General features: G+C 47.6%; 1 protein-coding gene across 1 annotated transcript; it reads right to left on the bottom strand.

The window, feature by feature from the left end:
- Positions 1 to 2,488: 2,488 nt before the first annotated feature.
- On the bottom strand, positions 2,489 to 20,462 carry LOC144827958 (tubulin alpha-1A chain). The gene is made up of 4 exons (XM_078686118.1): positions 20,395 to 20,462; positions 11,130 to 11,352; positions 8,437 to 8,585; positions 2,489 to 5,430 (listed from the first exon to the last, which is right to left on the bottom strand). The coding sequence occupies exons 1-4, from the start codon at positions 20,395 to 20,397 to the stop codon at positions 4,450 to 4,452; spliced, it is 1,356 nt and encodes a 451-aa protein (XP_078542244.1). The 5' UTR covers positions 20,398 to 20,462; the 3' UTR covers positions 2,489 to 4,449.
- Positions 20,463 to 23,632: the final 3,170 nt, after the last annotated feature.

Below are 23,632 nucleotides of genomic sequence, written 5' to 3' on the forward strand. Positions count from 1 at the left end.
AGCTTTTCCATCTATCACTGTTTTGTTGATTTCTACTACAGAGTTTTCACCTGACCATGTTTTACCAGTCATTTATTTAAATCTATATACATCACAGATTAGTTTATCTGATGTCTTGTGAAGTGCTTGGCCAAAATCAAGTCGAAGAGTAACACATTTTCCCGAGTGGTCCTGGTATAGAATGTTGTAATGTGTTTGAAGAAGAATTCATTTAAAAAAAAACGGATCCATATTTAATTCTATAAACTGAACCGCTTTAAGGTGCTGTTATATATTCGCATTTTATTATTTTACCGTTTGAAATGCTTTGGAAGCAAAGCTGAAATGTAATATCCAGGGTAATCCTTTTCAATTTTAGGCCCCACTGCTTCTCTTTTTATGCACCACTTTGTCCATCCAACAGCATTTGTCTAAAATGTTTGACGTGGCCTAGGAAATATGTCCCCTTAGGAAACCAGTATGTAATTTGCGTGATACGATTTATTTAATATTCCTCCCAATTGTTTTTGCTGTACCTGTGTGCTGAAAAAGGTAGTCTTTTCACCTTTATTGGGGGGGGGGGGGGCATCCTATAATTCCAGGTCTAAATTTTGTAAGCTTTTTTGAAAGTCCCATGACCAAACTTTTAGGAGTAAGATGTAGTAACCAGTGGGATGTGTAGGAGCCCCACTGGTCACAGTGAGTGAAGGCTGTGACTCTTGGGGACATTTAACAGCTACCAGTTTAGGAATACTTTTGTGTCCACAAATGTGAAAACTATGATTTAAACAACACGGAGAGTTTGAAAGTGTTGACTGTTGGCTTGAGATTTGATTCAAACAGCCATTTTCAATACATAAGTCGTTTTTCTACTGAAAATGTCTCAATTTACGATAATCAGGTATCCACAGAAACATACCTGGTAGGCGTAGTGGTTTTAATATTGTGTAATTGTATGCCACCACTGTGTGTAATTACGCTAAAGCAAACACCATGAAAGGGGTGGGTGGATCAAGGCATGGCTTGCCTAGAGGTTTAGTGAGCGCCCACAAACTCTTCATGTTTTAAGGCATTAACTCCTGTCCCACCCTTTCTCACCCTAGAACTGGTCAGAGATTTACTACAAGAAAGGGCTGAAGTTACTTCCTTTCAAGTGTGGGAAGGGGAACGAAACACTCCCAAAGTTTGTGGTGGTGCTAGAGAAGGCGTTCTACCACAGGAAACAAAAGATTCCAAATGGAGAAAAAAAGAAAAAGGAAAAAATAGACATTTGTAGAGCTGGCTGTCTTTCTCCAAAGCTGAGTTGGATTGTATTGTGCTTACAACTCCACATTTGGTAGATAGCTACTGTTGCATGTCGTTCCAGTTGCATTCCTGGAAAAACGTAATAGAAGTAGACATCTGGGAGCATGGGGTGTAAAGCATTCCGTGCCTTTAGAGCAACTTGCTGAAAAGAGGAAAACTCAAATGGAGCACAAGAGGGTTTCAGGATGGACAAGAGACACTGAGCCTAATTTGTAGATGGGTGGTGGTGGTGATGGTGGAACAGCCATTGATTTCTGGGGAAAGTGCTAGGTTCGAAGGACAGTCCACCAGAGGGATTATTATAATCCATAATAGACGAATGTTAAAAGATAATCCACTGGGAGATTCTCCTTCTGGATTCAGCACTTCCCGCAGGAATCAGAGTGGGGTACCATTCCTTCAACTCTAAAGCAGACGCCACATGAAGTGGAAGGCTAAGAGTAAGGGATGGATTTATGGAGGTGGGCGGAACTTCGCGGAATTTTACTCTGTGGAATTCAACAGAATTACAGAAAAACTCAGCAAGAGTCTGCCAATGGGCAGAATATACACACCTCATGCTGCTCGTGCTGCAATTTAGCACTCGTAGCGCGAGCAGTGCTGATAATCAGCACAAACGACACCATGCGTTGCGTAAGAGCACGTGGCCAATCGAGTGGAGTTTGTATGATGCCAGCAGATAGGAGAACGGTTCTTGATATCATGTTAATGAGTGGAACAGGAGTAAGTACAATCAGAGTTATGTCTACGAAAGGAATCAGTTTGACTATCAAAACAGTGCGATGAGGATTACTAAGATGCATGGGGAAATAAAGAAGAAGAATGTTTAAGGAGAAGCAGTTGCCAGAAAGTAGAGTAAGTCTGTTTTGAATGGGTCAAGCAGAGCGGGTGGTTCCCACCCAGGCATCTATTACTGAAGACATGAGTTAGGTGGAAACGTAGTGAGACAGAGAAGAACTGAAATTAAACGAAAGTATATGAATCATCATCATAAACGATCATCTGAAACTGAAAAGATATGATCACAGAGGAATAAATCTCATTGGCGAATGAACAATTCTCTCCAGAATTTCATGGCATTACCTCAAAGTACTCTCCTTTCCAAATAAACAGTGTTTTGGGTGCAAACCTATAAATGCACTTGCTATAAAAAAAATACAGACGACAGACCTTCAAATGACAAAACAAGAGCGTGGAACAGTAAGACAGGGAATGCTTTTATTCCCAAATCCATCTGCAAAGTTGACGGATTGGGTCTGTCACAAAGGTTTTGTGTGTTTGTCAACAGGTCAGTTGAAGTAAAAGAAACATACACAACCAGAGGCATACTACCCACTGAAACATTTGGCCACTTCTCCATTTTGAGGTTCTACTGTGTGATTCATCCATATTTTTAAGACTACATGAAACAACATAGACTCATTGAGTGTAGCTCTCCCCATATTCAGGCTGGTCCCTAAAGAACATACAAGTAAACGAAGAGCCAGAGGACAGTGACTGCTCTGGTGAGGCATGCGTTACAAATCGTGGTCCATCCCTGTGGTGCCAGATGTCACGCGGTGGTTAAGGACACAATGGTGGTGGCTGAAGGAGTACCTTGTGTGTGGTCTTCTTCTCTTAGTATTCTTAAGGCCTAGATTGATTGTTTCAAGCCAGATGTTACCCAGCCCGGCTGGTGCCTGCTCTCCTAGGTCGGACAGTTCTCGTTCATTTAACTCTTCATGACCTTTCTTGGGACATTTTCGAATGCGATCTCCAGTTGCTTAGACCTTTTCCTGCCCCTCTATTCTGCCCCGTTGCACTCCTGAGCGTACCACTGGCCTTAAGTGGATCAGGAAACCTAGTACATAGAATTTTGTGTACCAGTTCCCCCAGTTTGTGTTTTCTTTCTGTTTAGCCTTCTTTCTCAACTACACCATCCTCCAGACAGCCTATTTCAGCGTTGTGTTCTTCCTGCATGCCGGTCCTTGTTGTGTTGTGAATTTGTATAGAACTTTACTCATCCTGTTGCCCTATGCCTGCTTGACACGTGGCCACCTTCTGCGTGTCCCTCTCTCTTGTGCCACATCTGCCACCCTTTTCACCCTGCCTTCCTTCTTCCTTGTGCCTCAATACCTCAGTATTTTACCCCTTGCCCTCTGTTTGCTCCCCTCACCGTTGCCCTCTTTTTCCTGGCCTTTTCACATGTGCTCTCTCTCTGCCTTTCTTTTCCACTTTTACCCTTTCTGTCTGTCCTTTCACATGTATGTTAATTCCAACTATCCAACTACATCTGCCTCTCCTTTCCACATGTGCCCTCGTTCAGCCTGTCTACTGCACATATGCCGGTTTTCCTTTCAGCATGTCCCCCGCACGTGTCCCGTCTAACTGTCCCCCGTACACGCGGCTACTACCCGTAAAGTCCCCTCGAAAGTTGCCTTCCTGCTTTTTTGTTCTTCCTAATGCGTGTGAAGGATATTGGGTCACGAGGTCTGCGTGTCACCAGCTGACCGCATTCATCTAACCTAAGCTTATCCACCAAGGCGCCATGTTGACCTGGGACTAAACAATTATCTGTATTCGGGCTATTCTGTAATCTCCGTGTTTGGTCCCTTTACCCTACTGAAATAATCTACTGCTTTGAACGTCCTTTGACATGCATTTGAAGATGTGACCTGAGCTGGTGAAATGATCTTTGTGGATTATCCCCTCAAAGTGAATTGGGGGATGGTTTGTGTAATCCTCTTGCAGATAGGCATAAATTGCTCTGCAGCAGCCTGATGCTACTCTACTGCAGGCTCATTCTGCTTTCTTCCTCCTTCTACTGATTGGAAAAGCCAAATTAATAACCACTTTTCAGTGTTATCATGACACATCCTGGAGATGAGTTTCAGGAGCTGATAGACTGACCTACTCCTGATCCCGCTGTGATTTCCAGGATATTTACTTTTCCCTTCCCATAGTGATCAAACCATTAACAATCCTTTAGTTGCTGTTCATGTATTCATCTGGGACATCCTTATCGTGCGAACAAAGACTTTAGGTCGGTTTCAGGAGACATTTGGTATAACTCTGACATTAACGTGTATATATAACTGTTAATTGCAAATGAGCTGATCAGACAATAGACATGTGAATGTTAACAACATCTAAAAGTTCCCTGTAAAAGCAGCACCTTGTTGATGTTTAATATTCTTCACCCTCCTCTTCACCATCTCCTTCCACAGAATCCACACCAACTTCTTCATAATCTTTCTCCAAGGCGGCCATGTCTTCACGGGCCTCAGAGAACTCTCCTTCCTCCATACCCTCTCCTACGTACCAATGGACAAAGGCACGCTTGGCATACATCAAGTCGAACTTGTGGTCCAGGCGTGCCCAGGCCTCAGCAATGGCTGTGGTGTTGCTCAGCATACAAACGGCACGCTGCACCTTGGCTAGGTCACCACCAGGAACCACTGTCGGAGGTTGGTAGTTAATACCAACCTTGAAACCAGTTGGGCACCAATCCACAAACTGGATGGTACGTTTGGTCTTGATAGTGGCAATGGCAGCATTGACATCTTTGGGCACCACATCGCCACGGTACAACAGGCAGCAAGCCATGTACTTACCGTGGCGTGGGTCACATTTTACCATCTGGTTGGCTGGCTCAAAGCAAGCATTGGTGATCTCTGCGACAGAGAGCTGCTCATGGTAAGCTTTCTCTGCAGAGATGACTGGGGCATAGGTGGCGAGAGGGAAGTGGATACGAGGGTAGGGCACCAAGTTGGTCTGGAACTCTGTGAGATCGACGTTTAGGGCTCCATCAAACCGCAGGGAGGCAGTGATAGAAGATACAATCTGTCCTATTAGCCTATTCAAATTAGTATATGTTGGGCGCTCAATGTCCAGGTTCCTGCGGCAGATGTCGTAGATGGCCTCATTGTCCACCATGAAAGCACAGTCGGAGTGCTCCAGAGTGGTGTGAGTGGTGAGGATAGAGTTGTAAGGCTCAACAACAGCGGTGGAGACCTGAGGAGCTGGGTAGATGGAGAACTCCAGCTTTGATTTCTTGCCATAGTCAACAGACAGACGCTCCATCAGCAAGGACGTGAAACCAGAGCCAGTACCACCGCCGAAGCTGTGGAAGACGAGGAAGCCCTGGAGGCCAGTGCACTGGTCAGCCTAAGAAAATGAAAAAGAAAATACAAATATTTTTTTATTTACATTTTGTGAAACAAGTAAATCATTCCTTAGTTTTATAAATTGTATTAATAACTTATGGATCTACATGCCATTGCTTTTTCTGATATGTTCATGCATAACTTGGGCTCCTCCTTCATCACCCCGTGAGGAAGCCTCATCACACTATCCAGGTGAGCAACTCTTTTATCAAATGCCTGGAGTTCACAATGTTTCATCACAACTTATATAGAGCCTTGCATGGGCAACCCTGACTGGGCAGCTTTGTTAGCGATCAACATTAAAAGGGGATTGCTCTTAAGTGGATTCATTTGCGATACTGTGCATTACCAACGGGAAACATCCTTTACCAAGCGGATTTTACTCCGCGTGGCCTTTACAACGCGTCCCTTACAACGCAAGTCGTTACCACGACTTGCGCTGGAGGGCGCTACAGGATTAAAAATAGTAAATTTACTATCCCAACACCTTCCCTAGTGTCCACGGGGACTGGTGTTAGAATAGTAAATTATACTATTCGAAATCCGCGCCCCCAACGCAAGTCGTGGTAACGACTTGCGTTGTAAGGGACGCGGTGTAAAGGGATGCGTTGTGACGGTACGCGTCGTACCATCATACATCCATTACCAACACACTACTCCTTTACTCGTGGTGCCATGAGATTCCTCATTTTCTTTTTTTTTGCCTATTTTCTAAAGAGTGCTGTATGGGCTAAGTGTACATCCTATTTACCTTAGATCCCAGGGCAGAGATCTGCACCTCAATTGACCATCTTCTTTCCTCTTCCACCTGCGTTCAGCGTTTGTTAGCTTTAACAAATTGTGTGAAGCTAGGAAACATTTTATCTCCCTCTCCCAGTGCCTCAGGACCCTGTCAACACTGGGAGTGCCAAAGGGAGATCCATTTTGAAGTTTGTTACACAAAAAATGATCTTCTCCTCTAAAGAGCTTCACTGGACACATGGCTTTATGCGCCAAGTCCTGTGCCAACACAGAAAGTACTCTTAAATCCCAAACAAATGTATTCGCCTGTCCTATGCTTGAATGACATCTATTGCTCCAGTTTACCAATCCTAACATCTTCCTTCACCCTAAACTTTCCATCAGATTTTAGATGATTCCTTGCTCTCCAAAGTTTGACCTCCTGGACAAAACCTTGTTGATTCCCTTATCTCATATTTTACTGAGCCTTTTACCTTGTTTCCCTCCACAACACAGATAGTGGCCCTTTGTGCAATTGACCTCCAGGTGCTTGTTTACAGAACACCAGGCTTTTGGCTCTGGTGTACTGTGCTAGTTGGTTAAAAGGACATGCTGCCTAGCATCCACTTTCTAATATCATCCCTGTTCCTCAATAGAGATGTATAACTAGGTAAGAACAACCCTGCCGTTCCACTAACGGTTTCATCTTTAAATTCTATCCCGTCAGATGGCTGTGTCCAGCACCTCGTTGTGTACACCTTTAAACCAAACCCCATTGTCGCAATAATGGTCACTCTTCCCTTTCACACACAAGTTAAAGGGTTCAAGAAAGACTATTTTCTATTTAATTTTCAATAAAAACTAGATCACAGGCACTACCTACATTTATGTAAGATAGTGCAAGTATCTCCTGTTCAATTTATTTAACAGTGTGTTCAGTGGAACGGAATTACAATTATACTTGATATGTTCACTAGACCTGAGTCACAATCTAAAAACTGTAGTTATTACCGCTAACAACCAGTTAGTACAGAATTAGACAGACAACTGGTCGACAAAATATCAAAATGGGCAAGCAATAATTCGTCGACACACATCCTGATGTACTTCTAACTCATAACTAGCTTGAACCGACAGCTATCCAATAGAAAAAGCCTCTACATCTTCTCTTTCACACAACACCGTTTACCATCATTTCTTCAGTGGCATCTCTGAAACCTCATCAAATGGCACCTTATGGCTATTATCACTAATAAACCAGTAGTTACATTATCTCACTGTGAAACATCCGGATAAACCATTCCTGATCCATTATTCTATTGCTAAAAGTTATAATTGTCTTCTCTGCATCTATCCATCAAAAGTGTAGGAGAATGTTGTAACATATTTAAAGCCTGACTATACAATCTTTGACAGAAGAAACCACGACCCACATGCATCATTGTAGGAATTTGCGATTCCTAAATTGCGAAAATTAAGGAATCGCAATTTAGGAATTGCAAAATCCTATGCATCAAGAAATCACAAAAGTTTTTGCGATTCCTTAATTTTCTTTATTTGGGATTCCTTAATTGCGAATCGCAATTAAGGAATCGCATTACATTGATTCCTATGGGCCTAGAGGCCCATAGGAATCAATGGGAAGGCATTCTCATTTTGTGAATTCGCAATTAAGGAATCGCAAAATGAGAATGCAATTTCAAGGGTGCAGGGGGGGGGTCCAAAGGACCCCTCCTGCACCCTTGAAATGTCACGTAAGTACATTTTACTCACACACATGTCCCAAGGGCATGTGTGTGTGTAAAATAAAAGTTTCAAAAATGAACTTTTGTGCATTTTTAAAACTTTTCGTAAAGTACCATGAAGGTTTACTTCATGGTAATTTTCCCCTTCCTATAAAAAAAATCATGCATAGCATTTAAGAAATCGCAAAATTTGCGATTTCTTAAATGATATAGCAATTTAAGAAATCGCAAAAAATTGCGATTTCTGAAATTGCGAAAAATGAAAAAAAAAAATGATGCATCCCAAAAAAGGTTTTTGCATTCGCAAACGGCCGAATTTTGAGATTCGCACCGTTTGCGAATGCAAAAACGCTTGATGCATGTGGGCTCACATCTCTACTGTCCATGTTTGTGGTTATTCAAGAAAGATCTGTGACCTGAAAATTGGAAGAAGGGCGGCTGGCAAAGAGACCTCATTGACCATTGCTGGTCGTGCTTTGCTCTGTTTGTGTGCTTTGTATTATTTTCCTTACTAAACTGCTCCTCAGAAAGAGAATATTTACCAGTTTGCGTATCCTGTCGAGCACCAAGTCAATAATCTCTTTGCCAATGGTGTAGTGGCCGCGAGCGTAGTTGTTGGCAGCGTCTTCTTTGCCGGTGATGAGTTGCTCAGGGTGGAAGAGTTGGCGGTAAGTTCCAGTTCTAACTTCATCTAGGGGGAAGAAAACATTTGAGAACCGGTCGTAGGAGAGCAGTTTTATGCTTTTCATACACAAATAGGCTTTATAAAGTGTCCTTGACTCGGTGATGTTGATTTACCTTACATTTGATAGGAACGTGCTTTGTCTATGTGGCAAAGTCAACTTTTTAGTATCTCTTTTCCAACATTATTCCCTTGAATATGTATCTCCATTTATGTTGTATTTCATATAGGCATACATTTCTGAGCTACTGTAACATGGTTGCCAGTTGCAGAGCTACTATTGTTGTATAGGAAGTAAACATAGCACAGAAGACACACGGACCTGAATTGATTTTTTAGTTTTGTATGATTAGTAAACTATTGGCTTATGGTATGCTGAAAGTCATACATTTTAAAAGAAAGTAGACATTAAATGGGTTTGCTCTATGTGCAGTGCGAATTTGGCCCTGAAGTCCAAAGCAAAGTATTTCAATGACCTGCATTGTTATTTCAGTCAGAGTGTCTCTGTTGGTTTGATCTACAGGAGCCTATATGGATGTGATTTTTTTGTAATAATCTTTACAGCACTGACAGAATTTGTAGCTTGCACATGTACAGCCATGAGAGGTAAAAGAGAGAATCTTTCTTAAATCAAGTTACATTGAGAGAGATTCTGGCAGTGTGTCAATGTTTCATCCCGTTAACTCGTTTCAAGGTTAACTGAATATAATTTCACAAGACAACATCATCATTGATTCAGGATACAATAAAGAAATTCTCAGGATAGTATATTGCCAGAAAGATCCACCAAATATTTGCCATCTAATGCGCAGATCAAGATGTTTTAATTTATATAATTAGATTAAACTGTTTTAATTCTTAGATCAAAGTTTTATAGTTATTGATTCTTAGCCAGATCAAAATGTTATTAGCTCCAACTTCAATCGAACCATTATGGCTTTCTAGACTATCAGTTGTTGATTCTTGCTAAGAACAGACATTTATTGATTCTTACAAAACACCATTACTCTTTCATAGTTAAAACTTACACTTTTGGTTCTTAGATCAAATTCTTAGTTCAATCTCATTATTATTGGATCTTAGATCAACCCTTAACTCTTAGATCAATGAGGTATTGACTTTGAGATGAAAATGTATTGCATGCTACCTACATCAAACAGCTATAACTTGTTTAAAGATCAGATGGTTATTTATGCTTAGATTTACAGATACATTCTCTAGATCAGAGATGTATTCAGTTTTAATTAGATAGCATCTATTCTCTTTTTGTTCAACCACTAATTAAGAGAGTCTTAGTTAAATCAAAGAGTTACTTGTTTCCATTTAGGTATAGAAGTTATTTAACCTTATTTAGATAAATGAGATATTGATTTTTAATTAGTATGTTATTAACTCCTTAACCCCTTCGACGCTCATGACGAGCTGGGCTCGTCATGAGGTAGCCTCCTCGCACGCTCATGACGAGCCCAGCTCGTCATGTAAAGTGCTGTTTTAAAAATCTCAGCACAGGAGCGGAATTTCGCTAGCGCGCATGCGGTTAAAACCTATTGACACTTAAAACGCAGTAAACTTATTGACCCTTACAACTTTCCTGTTAAGGGTGACTTCATGTTTAGAGAATGTTCTTATTTATTCAAATTGTAGATTCTGGGCATGGGGACTTCTATCCACTATAGCCTTCTTAAGGTTTTTCTCCTTGGAGATGGGTACTTTTTCCAGACTACTATCAGATTTCCCATAAGGTATGTATGTTTAGCATCATTTGGAGGAATGAGAGAGGGGAAGTGTTTTAATTAGATGTAATACTTTTTGATTCTTATAGAAAGGAATTGTAGATCTGAGTTCAATACTTACTTTTTCTTTGTTTTAATCAGGTAGTAATTAATTCATAGATATATCTGTTGGGTACAAATATTTAGACAAACAGGTATAAGTTCTCACTGAAGCCAAGCAGTTATTGAATCTTGGTTATTTCAAACATTTTTGATAATTAGATCAAACAGGTATGCTTTTGTAGTTGGATCAAGGTTATTGATTCTTTTTAAATCAAAGAGAGTTGTTGATTCTTAGAGTAAAACAATATTGAGTCACAATTACAGCAAACGTTTAATAACGATCAGCCTAATATTTGTTAGTTATATGAAAAAGTTATTCATTTTTGGAAAAATAATTATTGTTCATGGATCATAAAAGTTGTTGTTGTTTACATCAGCATGCCTTGCTCAACCTTTTTTTAGGAGTATTATATAGCAGGAACGTGACCTAAACAAGTGATAGAGCTCTTTTCAACGAGTCCTGTAACATGATTACAACAAATAAAGTATGTGCATAGGAAAAATAAAATGATACAATATATGAAATCTATATATTGAGAGACTGGTCCCCTCAAATCAATGCCAGTCTCATTCCTTGTGGTATCAGACAGGTTTAATTTATACCTAGTGTTCTAGACTTGTTTAGTTTCTGTATGGCAACAAGGAAAATGTTGAAGATAGTGTGAGCAATCAATTGCTTTACCAAACACTGGTCTATTGAATTATGGCTTCTACTCACCAATCACTGTTGGTTCCAAGTCGACGAACACGGCCCTCGGTACATGTTTGCCAGCTCCAGTCTCGCTGAAGAAGGTGTTAAATGAGTCGTCTCCTCCCCCGATGGTCTTGTCGCTGGGCATCTGTCCGTCCGGCTGGATGCCATGTTCCAGACAGTAGAGCTCCCAGCAGGCATTGCCAATCTGGACGCCGGCCTGGCCAACGTGGATGGAGATGCACTCACGCTACAAAAGATAGAAAACCTACAGATCAGAATCACCAAGTGTTTAAATAAATGTGTCCTTTAAGCAATACCGTAAATAGGTCCATTGTTTGGGTCCATAGGGCTGTAATAGCTAGGTTGGAGGTTTAACTACCTAAAAATTATACTGTAGAAATGCATGTAATTTAAAGGATGTCAAACCTACTCTCACAGAGCTAATCCCTCACTGACAACTAGTAATTTTAAGAAGACATTTTCTTTTGCTGTGTTTTGCAGGTAGGCAATTACAGGCATTGAAGAGTTGTGCTTTGATACAGTGCAGGAGGGTTTCACAAATGTGTTTTATGACTTCACTTCCAATACGAAGTGACGTTTTGCAAAGATTCCTGTAAAAACGTCTGTGCACTACTGGACTCAAAATTGATTGTGCCCGGACATATATAGTAAACTGTAACAGAAAGCCCCCGTTAGCCACACACTGTAATGTTGAGGTAATTCCCTAGCTGACCATTCATTCTTGGGTGCAACACACAATTGTTTTATTCATACAAAGAGTGTGAGCTGCTGGATTTCTACTGAGCATAGATCATAGAGGTGTAACTGTCATTAGAGCAGCAGGTGAAGAGGCAGAAGGGTCTGGGTGGGATGAGCCTACTGCACCTATAAAATTGGCTTTTAGAACCCAGCAGGTGGCCAGAGGGTCCATTTTCATTGCTTGTATTAAGCACATGGCGCAGTTGCCATGACGCTAGCCACAATCAAACATCTGCTTCATATTGCGGCTTAGAGGCAGTGACACCCTGGGTTGTTACTGCTTCACCGTGTGTCTCGTGTGACTAGAAAGAGCAGCTGGTTTCTTAGTTTCTGCACTGTCAGAGCCTACAAAGGGCGTTTCAGTTTCTGGCAGGGAGACTGAAAAAAGATCCAACCCTCCACCGCCCATGCTATGCTTGGTTTTGATTCCCTTGTGGGTTGCCCTGGTCCAATCTGAGAGGGTATTAGTGCTCAGTGTGGGCAGTGCCCTGGGACTTCTGTCTTCCCGCCTTGGCATGCCATGTTGACCCTCTCCTGTATTTCACCAGCTTCCCAGGGTGATCTCATAACATGCGGCTGTGCCAACATTCCCCGCGCTCTGCTCCAGAGCCTAGGCGGATAAAGCGTGATGTGTCTGCAACAAGTTAAGCATTGACTGTCGAGGAGGACGGCGCCAGGGGCATCGAGAGAATGGGCCTGGCACGCCCACCCCCTTTGTCTCCGGAAATAAATGTCTAAAGTGAGGTGTGGGTTTACTTCTTTCGGATTTCAGGGTGGTGGCGGTCCTCCAAGCTCGCTGCCCAACATTCATCACAGGTGGATGGTGTAGAAGGCTGTGTAGTGTTAAAGGTTGGGGTTCATTTGCGACTGTAAAAGGGAACAGTATACACAGAAAATACCCTGTGTTTGCTCAGACCTTGCGATGGCAAGTGCCCATGATTCATGAGCATTTCCTTGGGACACTGTCAGGCAGCATGTGCAACCATCAGCCAACTATGGCTGATTCTATGATGAAACTGTTTCAGATGCAGCGTCCTACCAAACAAGTATACATGTATTTGGGGAATGTATTTTGCTAGTTCTGGCGTTCTTTATTCGCAGTAAATCCAGAGTGTTGTTATTTTCCTGCTCTTGTGGTTTTTGACTCTTTCCTCGTCTCTCGCGAGACTTGTCAGCACTTTGGAGGGACGCTTTATCACGTGATGCCACTGACCGCGTGAAGCTCCAGCAGGCAGCGTGATGGTGGCGCCTCTACTCTGACGTGTATGCTAACCGCCCAGGAAGAGTCCCCCACTAGAGGTGGTTGGTGGAGGTGGGAATGTTACTATCCTCGTTTGTCACAGACCAGAGGATGTACAGCTGACTGGGTGCGGCCGCTCGGCTGGCAGACGGTGCAGGGCGTGGAGGGACGGGGCAGGGCATAAGTGCTGCCTTCAGCTGCACTTATCAGCACAGTTCAGACAAAGGGCTCTGCCTCACAGGACACGCAAAATGCCTTTTCACCTCTGACCCACGCAGCACAGGCAAAGTGGAGAGGGGTGTTACACCAGTAAACATGTTTTTAGCCCCTCGGCCGCGTGGCACAATTAGGGTAAAAAGCTTTTTTCCTGCCCTCTCACCACCACCCACTGGTAACCTCCAAATGGACGACTGCTTTCGCCCTCCTAACAAATACGTCATACACCCGACCCGAAAGAGAAAAAATGTGCATCCTTTAGAAATTCACACTAAAGGCTGGCCAGACCCCACACATACATTGTGCATATCCATCACCACACGACGTCATTGCACTGTCCATAGACACAAGTATGATCTGGCGGGCATACAAACACACATAAAACTCACATGGGCACATACAGGCACACAGACGCTAGCACACACACCCTTCAAATCACAAGACACCCACACGCCAAAGATGAACCCCAAGGGCACTCTTCTAGGGTGACCAGGCGTCCCCGTTTTGCCAGGACGGTCCCTGTTTTTAACTAGCTGTCCCAGCAAATTTCAAGAAATTTAGCTTATGTCCCCGTTTTTGGACAGGGTCGACTGAAAATGGTGGGAGGTGTTTTTTATGTTTTACAAAGCAGAAGTTGTTTCAAGAAAGCAAGTTAATTAACAGGCAAGGTACTGGGCTTAAAAACTGCATTTTATGTATGTTCTTACTGCCTGTTCTGTAATTCTTTGCTGAGTAGCGCTCTCATCGCTTGAAATAAAATTGTAGTCCTTCTTCTATGTTTGTGAAATGTCCTGGTTTTTGTCTTTAAAATTCTGGTCACCCTACACTCTTCGTCTGTCTAGACAGCCAGTCAACCAATAAAAACAGGCACCAAGTGCATGGGCCTGGAGTTGAAAGATGTTCAGTGATGCCGAGTCCTAAAACGGTGCCTTTTTGTTGATATGTGAACAACTAAAAACAGGCCCTAACCCAGAGGCTGTCATGTGTATGTGTAGACACGTGCACCACGAGCTGGTTGGTGTTACCACAGGTGGCCAGAATTGGAAACGAACCTCCTGGTAAGGCTACTCGTGTCTTTGGTTGTTGTAGCAACTTTTTGTTTGTGTGGTATTTATTTTATGGTTACATGTTTACGCTGTGCCCAGAGGACCTGCATTTCCCTGAAGCTTTCTTTCTATTCGAATGGAAGGTTCCCTCCCAGCCGAAGCTGGGTTTCCCTTTCCAAGAACAAGGCTGAGATGTGTTTACTGACTGCGGAAGTCTGGGTTGGGAGGACGGGCTGCTTCTGGAAGGGGCTGGCTGGGCGGAGGCCCTTTAGTACAGACACGTGATGGGTGGAATGTTTGATGTAATCCTGACCACTGGCCTCGCGCTGGGTAACATTCCTTTCCATTGTTTCTTTGAGGGACCGACTACACCAAAACAGTATTGGTCCCACAGCAGAAGCAGCAGTCCCGGAAGCACTTCCAGGCCACGTTTCCTCTGAGCAGGAAGAGAATCACCCCACCTGTGGGTAAATGCTACGACCTTAAAGGCAGAGCCAGCTTAGAGGCCTAGGTCTGGGCGTACCCGTGTCACGTGACCTGCGAAAAGAAAGAAATACTTGAGGGGTGTAATTCTGGACTCAATCAGACCTCGGACATTCCTCTGGATAGTATTCCATTCCATTGTGTTTTTTTCCTCTCCATGCCATTACAAAGGGGAAGTCTCGTAAAAATGTGTTAGATGCAAGGCTGACAGCCTGACATTCACCGTCTTCCCAGCGGTGTAGCTGAGAAGCTCATGGTCTGTGTCAGGAATACGGTTCTCCGCGTCCATCGTCCCTCCAGTGCACCCTGCTCCTCTAGTTCTCGAAGTATTTAGAAGCTGAAAGAACGGTGGTCATCTCTGGGTGTTTTAACTTGTTTAAATGCGTGTTGGGTAAGTAAGTCATTAAATAAACCGCTTTTATTCCCGGGGGCTCTCGAATACTGAATACCCCTTTGTCTAGTAGCCCTCCACCTGTATCTGACAGTGACATTCCATCCTGTGCCTGGCATACCTGGCTTCCGCACATCTCCGGGCCCCACCCCATCAATGGCTGACCGCGGCAGGCAGACCACCCCCTATTAGACAGCCCCACCCCCGTCATACAAGTCATCCACCCCTATCAGGCAGCCCCACTCCCTTCTTATCTGTCACCCACCCCTTTATATCAGTCACCCACTCCCTATCAGACAGCCCCACCCCCCTTCATATCTGTCACCCACCCCCGATCAGACAGCCCCACCCCCTTCATATCAGTCACCCACTCCCTATCAGAGTCCCACCCCCCTCATATCAGTCACCCACTCCCTATCAGACAGCCCCACCCCCTTCATATCAGTCACCCACTCCCTATCAGAGTCCCACCCCCCTCATATCAGTCACCCACCCCCTATCAGACAGTCCCACCCCCTCATATCAGTCACCCACTCCCTATCAGAGTCCCACCCCCCTCATATCAGTCACCCACTCCCTATCAGAGTCCCACCCCCCTCATATCAGTCACCCACTCCCTATCAGGCAGTCCCACCCCCTCATATCAGTCACCCACTCCCTATCAGAGTCCCACCCCCCTCATATCAGTCACCCACTCCCTATCAGGCAGTCCCACCCCCTTCATATCAGTCACCCACCCCCTATCAGACAGTCCCACCCCCTTTATATCAGTCACCCACCTCCTATCAGAGTCCCACCCCCTCATATCAGTTATCCCTCCATATCAGGCAGTCCCACCCCCTTCATATCAGTCACCCACTCCCTATCAGAGTCCAACCCCCTTCATATCAGTCACCCACTCCCTATCAGAGTCCCACCCCCTTCATATCAGTCACCCACCCCCTATAGGCAGTCCTACCCCCCTTCATATCAGTGACCCACCCCCTAGCAGGCAGTCCCACCCCCCTTCATATCAGTCACCCACTCCCTATCAGAGTCCCACCCCCTTCATATCAGTCACCCACCCCCTATAGGCAGTCCTACCCCCCTTCATATCAGTGACCCACCCCCTAGCAGGCAGTCCCACCCCTCTTCATATCAGTCACCCACTCCCTAACATACAGTCCCTCCCCTCTTATATCAGTCACCCCTCTCACTGTCTGCCTGAGGCTCTCCCACCCTTATAAGTTATATCAGTCAGTCGATCCACCGTATTACAACTCTCCACCCCATGTCTGACTCCCCCACATTTCTAAACCACTAAAACGATATCCTCGAGATACTCTGATTATGTCTGACAGCCATCCGCCACCTGCCAATCTCACCCCGCCCCCAAATCTGACAGACAGCCCCTCCCCGCACGAGATTGCTCTCCACATAATCGCTGACCCATGCAACCTTATCTGACAGACTCTGTGTATGGTATCTCGCCCCCCCCCCCCCCCCAGTCTGTCACTCTAAATCTAAAAGCCCCTCCCCCAATCCAGCGGCCCTTCGCCCAATCCAGAAATGACTTTCCCAATCCCACAGCATCAATCAGCCGCCATATTTGCCAGCCCCCACCTCCCCATATCTGCCATCCTTTATTCTTCTAGCCTCACCCCCATACCCACCCACCAAAGTGCCGCATCCCTGCTGCGGTGGAGGGGGGGGGGGGGCTTAGGTTGAAAATACAGGGGGGGTGGAGGTGATAAAACGTCAGAGCTGCGGGCGCTCATACATGGGTGGGGCGATGGCACAAAGCCAGAGGATGGCACAATGATGGCAACTAGGGCTGATTTAGGTGTGCGCGAGGAGATGGCACAATGGCATGGGAAAAGTTCTTCGGGGCGCAGTGACAGAACCGGGGTGCTTGGGGCGAGGCGGACTTCTCGGCAGAGCTAGGGGGTGGTGGAGCAAAGCCATGGGGGCGAGGCGGGGAGGGTGGATGCGCAGGCACTATACATGACCTGATCTGATCCGTGGGTGTGGCTCCTCTGTAGGGGGTCCAGACCAGCGTCCCTGACTAATGTAAGGGTGGGGCTGATGCGGCAGAGCTGAGACCCTGGATGGCAGAGGGTGGGCTGGCTCAGAGGCAGCGCAGGAGCCTGACCTGGCTTGGGTGGGGAAGGCTGGCACAAAGGGAGCTGCCACGGTGCCAGTGCAGGGAGATGCCCTGAGAGTGCTGCGGTGAGGGCTGGCGTTGGTACATGCACCGTTGGAGCTGAAATGGGGTGAAGTGGGAGAGGGGTTGCCCAATGCTGGGGTGCTCGGACTAGGGGGCGCTAGTGCCCTGTCAGAAAAAATGATGAGCTCTGGGTGCGAGGATGCCCCAGATGCAGGGATGATCTGGGTCCGGAGGTTGGCACGTCGTCGGAGGAGATGGGTACCCGGGGCCAAGGGTCGCACTGACAGAGATGGCTTCTCACAGGGCAGCACAAAGACGCGGCCTGGGGACACATTTACTGAAGTGACAGCTCAGCAGCGGGCTGTGTTGGCATGAGCAGGTTGGCACCGCAGTGCAGGGCACACTGTCCAAGCTGGACCTCGTCCGTGGTGCGAGGCTGGCTCGGAGGCAGAGGTCCGAGGACGGGGGACGCTGTGGTGGCATCGCCGCGGCCGCTCCCGGAGGGCGAATGCCACCGCTATCGGGCTCATCTGGCACTTTGAGGGTGACAAATAGTATCGAGGTCGGTGATTTGGGAGTGTGGTGGCGGCGCAAGGGTAGAGATCAGGGCGCGGGGCTGCCACAATAAGACAAGTGGGTGATTCTGGAAATGTGACTGGCACACGGGCAGAGCTGGGCTGGTGTGTCTGCTGGCACACGGGCAGAGCTGGGCTGGTGTGTCTGCTGGCACAAGGGCAGAGCTGGGCTGGTGTGTCTGCTGGCACACGGGCAGAGCTGGGCTGGTGTGTCTGCTGGCACACGGGCAGAGCTGGGCTGGTGTGTCTGTTGGCACAAGGGCAGAGCTGGGCTGGTGTGTCTGTTGGCACAAGGGCAGAGCTGGGCTGGTGCGTCTGTTGGCACAAGGGCAGAGCTGGGCTGGTGTGTCTGCTGGCACAAGGGCAGAGCTGGGCTGGTGTGTCTGCTGGCACACGGGCAGAGCTGGGCTGGTGTGTCTGCTGGCACACGGGCAGAGCTGGGCTGGTGTGTCTGCTGGCACACGGGCAGAGCTGGGCTGGTGTGTCTGTTGGCACAAGGGCAGAGCTGGGCTGGTGTGTCTGCTGGCACAAGGGCAGAGCTGGGCTGGTGTGTCTGCTGGCACAAGGGCAGAGCTGGGCTGGTGTGTCTGCTGGCACACGGGCAGAGCTGGGCTGGTGTGTCTGCTGGCACACGGGCAGAGCTGGGCTGGTGTGTCTGCTGGCACACGGGCAGAGCTGGACTGGTGTGTCTGCTGGCACACGGGCAGAGCTGGGCTGGTGTGTCTGCTGGCACACGGGCAGAGCTGGGCTGGTGTGTCTGCTGGCACAAGGGCAGAGCTGGGCTGGTGTGTCTGCTGGCACAAGGGCAGAGCTGGTGTGTCTGCTGGCACAAGGGCAGAGCTGGGCTGGTGTGTCTGCTGGCACACGGGCAGAGCTGGGCTGGTGTGTCTGCTGGCACAAGGGCAGAGCTGGGCTGGTGTGTCTGCTGGCACACGGGCAGAGCTGGGCTGGTGTGTCTGCCGGCACACGGGCAGAGCTGGGCTGGTGTGTCTGCTGGCACAAGGGCAGAGCTGGTGTGTCTGCTGGCACAAGGGCAGAGCTGGGCTGGTGTGTCTGCTGGCACACGGGCAGAGCTGGGCTGGTGTGTCTGCTGGCACAAGGGCAGAGCTGGGCTGGTGTGTCTGCCGGCACACGGGCAGAGCTGGGCTGGTGTGTCTGCTGGCACAAGGGCAGAGCTGGTGTGTCTGCTGGCACAAGGGCAGAGCTGGGCTGGTGTGTCTGTTGGCACAAGGGCAGAGCTGGGCTGGTGTGTCTGCTGGCACAAGGGCAGAGCTGGTGTGTCTGCTGGCACAAGGGCAGAGCTGGGCTGGTGTGTCTGCTGGCACACGGGCAGAGCTGGGCTGGTGTGTCTGCTGGCACAAGGGCAGAGCTGGGCTGGTGTGTCTGCTGGCACACGGGCAGAGCTGGGCTGGTGTGTCTGCTGGCACAAGGGCAGAGCTGGTGTGTCTGCTGGCACAAGGGCAGAGCTGGGCTGGTGTGTCTGCTGGCACACGGGCAGAGCTGGGCTGGTGTGTCTGCTGGCACACGGGCAGAGCTGGGCTGGTGTGTCTGCTGGCACACGGGCAGAGCTGGGCTGGTGTGTCTGCCGGCACACAGGCAGAGCTGGGCTGGTGTGTCTGCTGGCACACGGGCAGAGCTGGGCTGGTGTGTCTGCTGGCACAAGGGCAGAGCTGGTGTGTCTGCTGGCACAAGGGCAGAGCTGGGCTGGTGTGTCTGCTGGCACACGGGCAGAGCTGGGCTGGTGTGTCTGCTGGCACACGGGCAGAGCTGGGCTGGTGTGTCTGCTGGCACACGGGCAGAGCTGGGCTGGTGTGGCAGAGGAGCCGACACAGTGGCTAAGCAGGAGACTGATCTGAGTGGGATGTGAGGCTGGCACAAAGCAAGAGCTGAGGGTGGTCTGGCGGCTGGGTTGGCACACTGGCAGAACTGGAAGGGGATTGGCACGTACACTGCCAGTATGAGAGCCGACAGGGCTTCGCTGGTCTGGGGCACCGAGGGGCTTGCACACTGCTCTGGGTGGGGAGCACCGACGGGAGGGGGGGGGGGTGTAGCTGGAAGTGAGTGTTGGTTCAGTGGCGGCCCTGGGCAGGGGTCCATGGATGCTCGCTGCTTTGCCCCATGCCCTTGAGGCGGTGTCGTCGCGACAGTCAAGCGGTGTATGAGACATAGCGAGCGGCTGATGGAGCTGCAGCGCATTGGGCCGGGTGCAGAGCAGAGCGTGCACGGTTACCAGGCACTGGCGCTAGAGGGAGCGGTGCATTGGGCTGCAGAGGGCGCTGTATGGGGCCGGCTGCAGAGGGCGGCGTGCATTGGCTGCAGGGCCCTGGAGCTGAAGGGAGCGGTACCTTGGTGCGGGTGGGGTGCAGGGAGCGGCCTATTGGGCAGGTGCAAGGAGGGTCTGCAGGGATCCATATACGGGGGGTTGCCCCTTACCATGCTGCCGGTGCTGGAGGCTGCTTACAGCGCGACTCTTAGGCGGTCGATGTAAGAGGATCTGAGTGTCACGGCCCCGCCCTCCGATTTTATACGTTTGGTTTCCATGGCGACCAGCATCAGTTCATCCATTGGTGCAGACAGTCCAGGGACTCCCGTGATTGGATGAGACGGAATGGGACGAGGTAACGCCGCAGCATCCCAAACGTGATGGGTATAGACTGGCACTGGGGCAATAATGGTATTGGAATAAGGGAGAAACATCAATATTGTACACATATATGGTACACAGGACGATGGTAGCAAATGAATTATATTGAGGTATTAGATCCACCCTTTTTACCTTTCACCACATCGAGCACCTGTTACTTCCTCTTGAGTATACACACCTGGTTGTCATCCTTCACGCGGTATATGTTATGTTATGTTATAGTAGTAGTAGTAGTATTAACTTTATTTCAGCTAATATAGCCATAAAAGCAGGAAGTACAGAAAAAAGAAGAAAACATTAGCAGGCAAATATTACAGAGCCCTTTGCCAACAATTAGTCACATGAACACATTACAATTAATGTGGTGGGACAGAGTAACAATTAATTCATAACAATTGATATTACAGTACTGCATTAAAATCTATATGAATCAATAAAAAAGGTTAATTTCATAGTTAAAAAAGCCAGGCTAAAAACCGATTTTTAAAACCATTAAAACCACACATTATTACAGAGGTGAACTCAGTACATTCTATATTGACTAGTAATCAGCGGAGAAAGTTACAGACTCCAATATTGTATTACAGCTTGCATCCAAGCCGTTTCCTGATGAGATACACATTAAATAAAAATCTGCTTATGCAAAAAACTACCAATTGTGAGGTATTAGACTTAATGATACGTTCTGCCTCTTTATACGACCTGACACCCATGTTTTTACAAAGGGATCTAATCCAACGGTGCCTGGGTAACGTATAAGCCGAACAAAAAAACAATAGATGGACATCATCTTCCTTTGCCTTTAGTGAGCAGAGGGTACAGAGACCATCATCATTTTTACCTCCCCATCTGCATGTGTACGCATTAGTCTGCAGTACCCCAAATCTATATTGCAAGTATAGAGTTTTTGCTAATGGAGGACCTATCTCATCTATAAATGGTTCGAATGCAGCGTTATCCTTTATAGTCAGAAATTTCTGAGTCAGTATACCAATAGATGGGCAATGGGATAACTCATCATTGACATAGGACCAGTAGGAAGACTTTAAAAGCTTTTTACACACCGGTGTCATGTTCTGGGGTTATGTTATAGTAATTTTTATAGCGCACAGCTGCCCCAGCAAAGGGGAGTCCCGGCGCTTTGACAGGCAGAAGGAAGAAGCCCACACATAACAAACCAAACATTACAGGAAGTCCAGCAGAGCTCTTACAAACTGGGAGGGAAAAGGAATGTTTTAATAGCCCTCCTAAAGGCTAACAAATCCTCCAGGGCACGAATGTGAGCTGGTAAGGTACTCCAACGCTTGGCCGCGAGGTAACGGAAAGACCGACCTCCGGCACGACAGCGTTTGAAGCGTGGAACAATGGCCAAATTTTGGCCCAATGACCTTAGAGAACGGGAGGGAACGTAAGGAGTAAGAAGATGGGCCAGAATCTGAGGGGATGACAGTTTAAGAATTTTAAAAGAAAGACAAAGAGTCTTAAACTCAATCCTTTGGGCCATAGGAAGCCAGTGAAGCTTATGGATGGCTGCCTTCGCAGAACAAAATTTAGGTAGACCCATCAAGGCTCTAGCCGCGGCGTTCTGGATGCGTTGCATCCGAACAATTTCTGCCTGATTGGCTCCCAGCAGGAGTGAACTCGCATAATCTAATCGCGAGAGAATAGTGGCCTGAATAATCAGCTGACGAGTCGGAGCATCAAAAAATATAAGGGCGGAGGAGGAGCTACGCGGGCATCCAAGATGGTCGCGTAAGCAGAGGGCTCCCGAGACCCGTGCCGCCCTTCCGCAAATATCCTTCCTCTGACTATGGGCTTTTGAAGACGGACTCTTGCAGACCTCAACATCCTTTTCAAAATTGAATTTGGGCGTCGGGAGCTGTTTTTACACCGACTTCAACTTTTTCGGCCTGCCCCGGACGGAGCCGGGGGGCTCTGCTGCTTCACAGGCCGGGGAGTAGTTGAACAACAACGGCCGGAGGGATTTCTCCCCAGTCGGCCTCATCCTAACTTTCGGTTTCGCTTTCTACTCCGAGCTCCGAGTGACCGGCACTCTCCCGGATCCACTCCTGATTCGGCGTGGCTTTGCCCTGCTCCCGAGCTCTGCCCCTCCTGAGCGTTTTGGCCTCCTCCTCTATTGACATTTCACCGTTTTTTACCTATTTCTTGTCTTCCCTGGCCCCACCAAGATCGGCCATTTTTACCAGGTCTAGAGGGCCCCTTCGGGGCACAGCTTCCAATATGGCCACCAAATCAGAAATCGAGAGGCGCAAGACAAAGACGCCGGTCCGCGGGGGACATACCCAGACCAACGTCATGGACCGATACACCCAACCGATGGGATCCCCCGGCGGTACCGGCCATGCTCTTGATGACCCCAAGGCAGACTCGACCGCGCCTTCGGAGGTCTCTCTCCAAGACGTCATGAGTGCCATCACTGGTATGCAGGCCTCTATGGGACAGCAGTACGAGGCTCTCGCATCCAAAATCGACACTGTGGCCGTGGATGTCACGCTGATTAGAGCGGATCTGGCCAAAACTAATGAGAGGGTAAAGGCGTTGGATCTTAAGACCTTTAGCCTGATCACCGATGTTACGGACGCACATACTGAGATCGGCAACTTGAGATCATCACAAGACTTGATGGCCCGTCGGCTTGAGGAGCATGAAAACAGGGCCAGGCGTAATAACGTGCGCCTCATTGGTGTACCGGAAAATCCTGAGAACTCTGCTGTCGACCTCCTCGTAGAGGACCTGGTCCTAAATCATCTCGCTCCCGCCGGACTCAGCAAATTCTTTGCGGTCGAGCGTGCATACCGTTTCCCGGGCGGGAAGGTGTAGCCGGGTGCCCCCCCCCCCCCCCCCCGAGACCAATTATTGCCAGGCTTTTTCATTTTTGAGATAGAGACGCTATTCTCCAAGCCTCTCGGGAACATGGCCCCTTGAAGTTCGATAATACCACCGTGAACTTTTATCCGGACTTTACTCCTCAGGTCCAAAGACAGAGACTGGGGTTTCAAGGAGTGA

Source organism: Lissotriton helveticus, chromosome 1_1, assembly GCF_964261635.1.
Source record: "Lissotriton helveticus chromosome 1_1, aLisHel1.1, whole genome shotgun sequence".
Classification (NCBI taxonomy): Eukaryota; Metazoa; Chordata; class Amphibia; order Caudata; family Salamandridae; genus Lissotriton; species Lissotriton helveticus.

Bases quoted from the DNA above. Each gene is read 5' to 3' on its own strand.
- LOC144827958 (XM_078686118.1), bottom strand. The intron at 8,586-11,129 runs GTGAGTAGAAGC...TCTTCCCCCTAG, and splicing joins CTTGGAACCAACAGTGATTG to ATGAAGTTAGAACTGGAACT. The intron at 5,431-8,436 runs GTAAATATTCTC...TCATTTTCTTAG, and splicing joins TCGACAGGATACGCAAACTG to GCTGACCAGTGCACTGGCCT.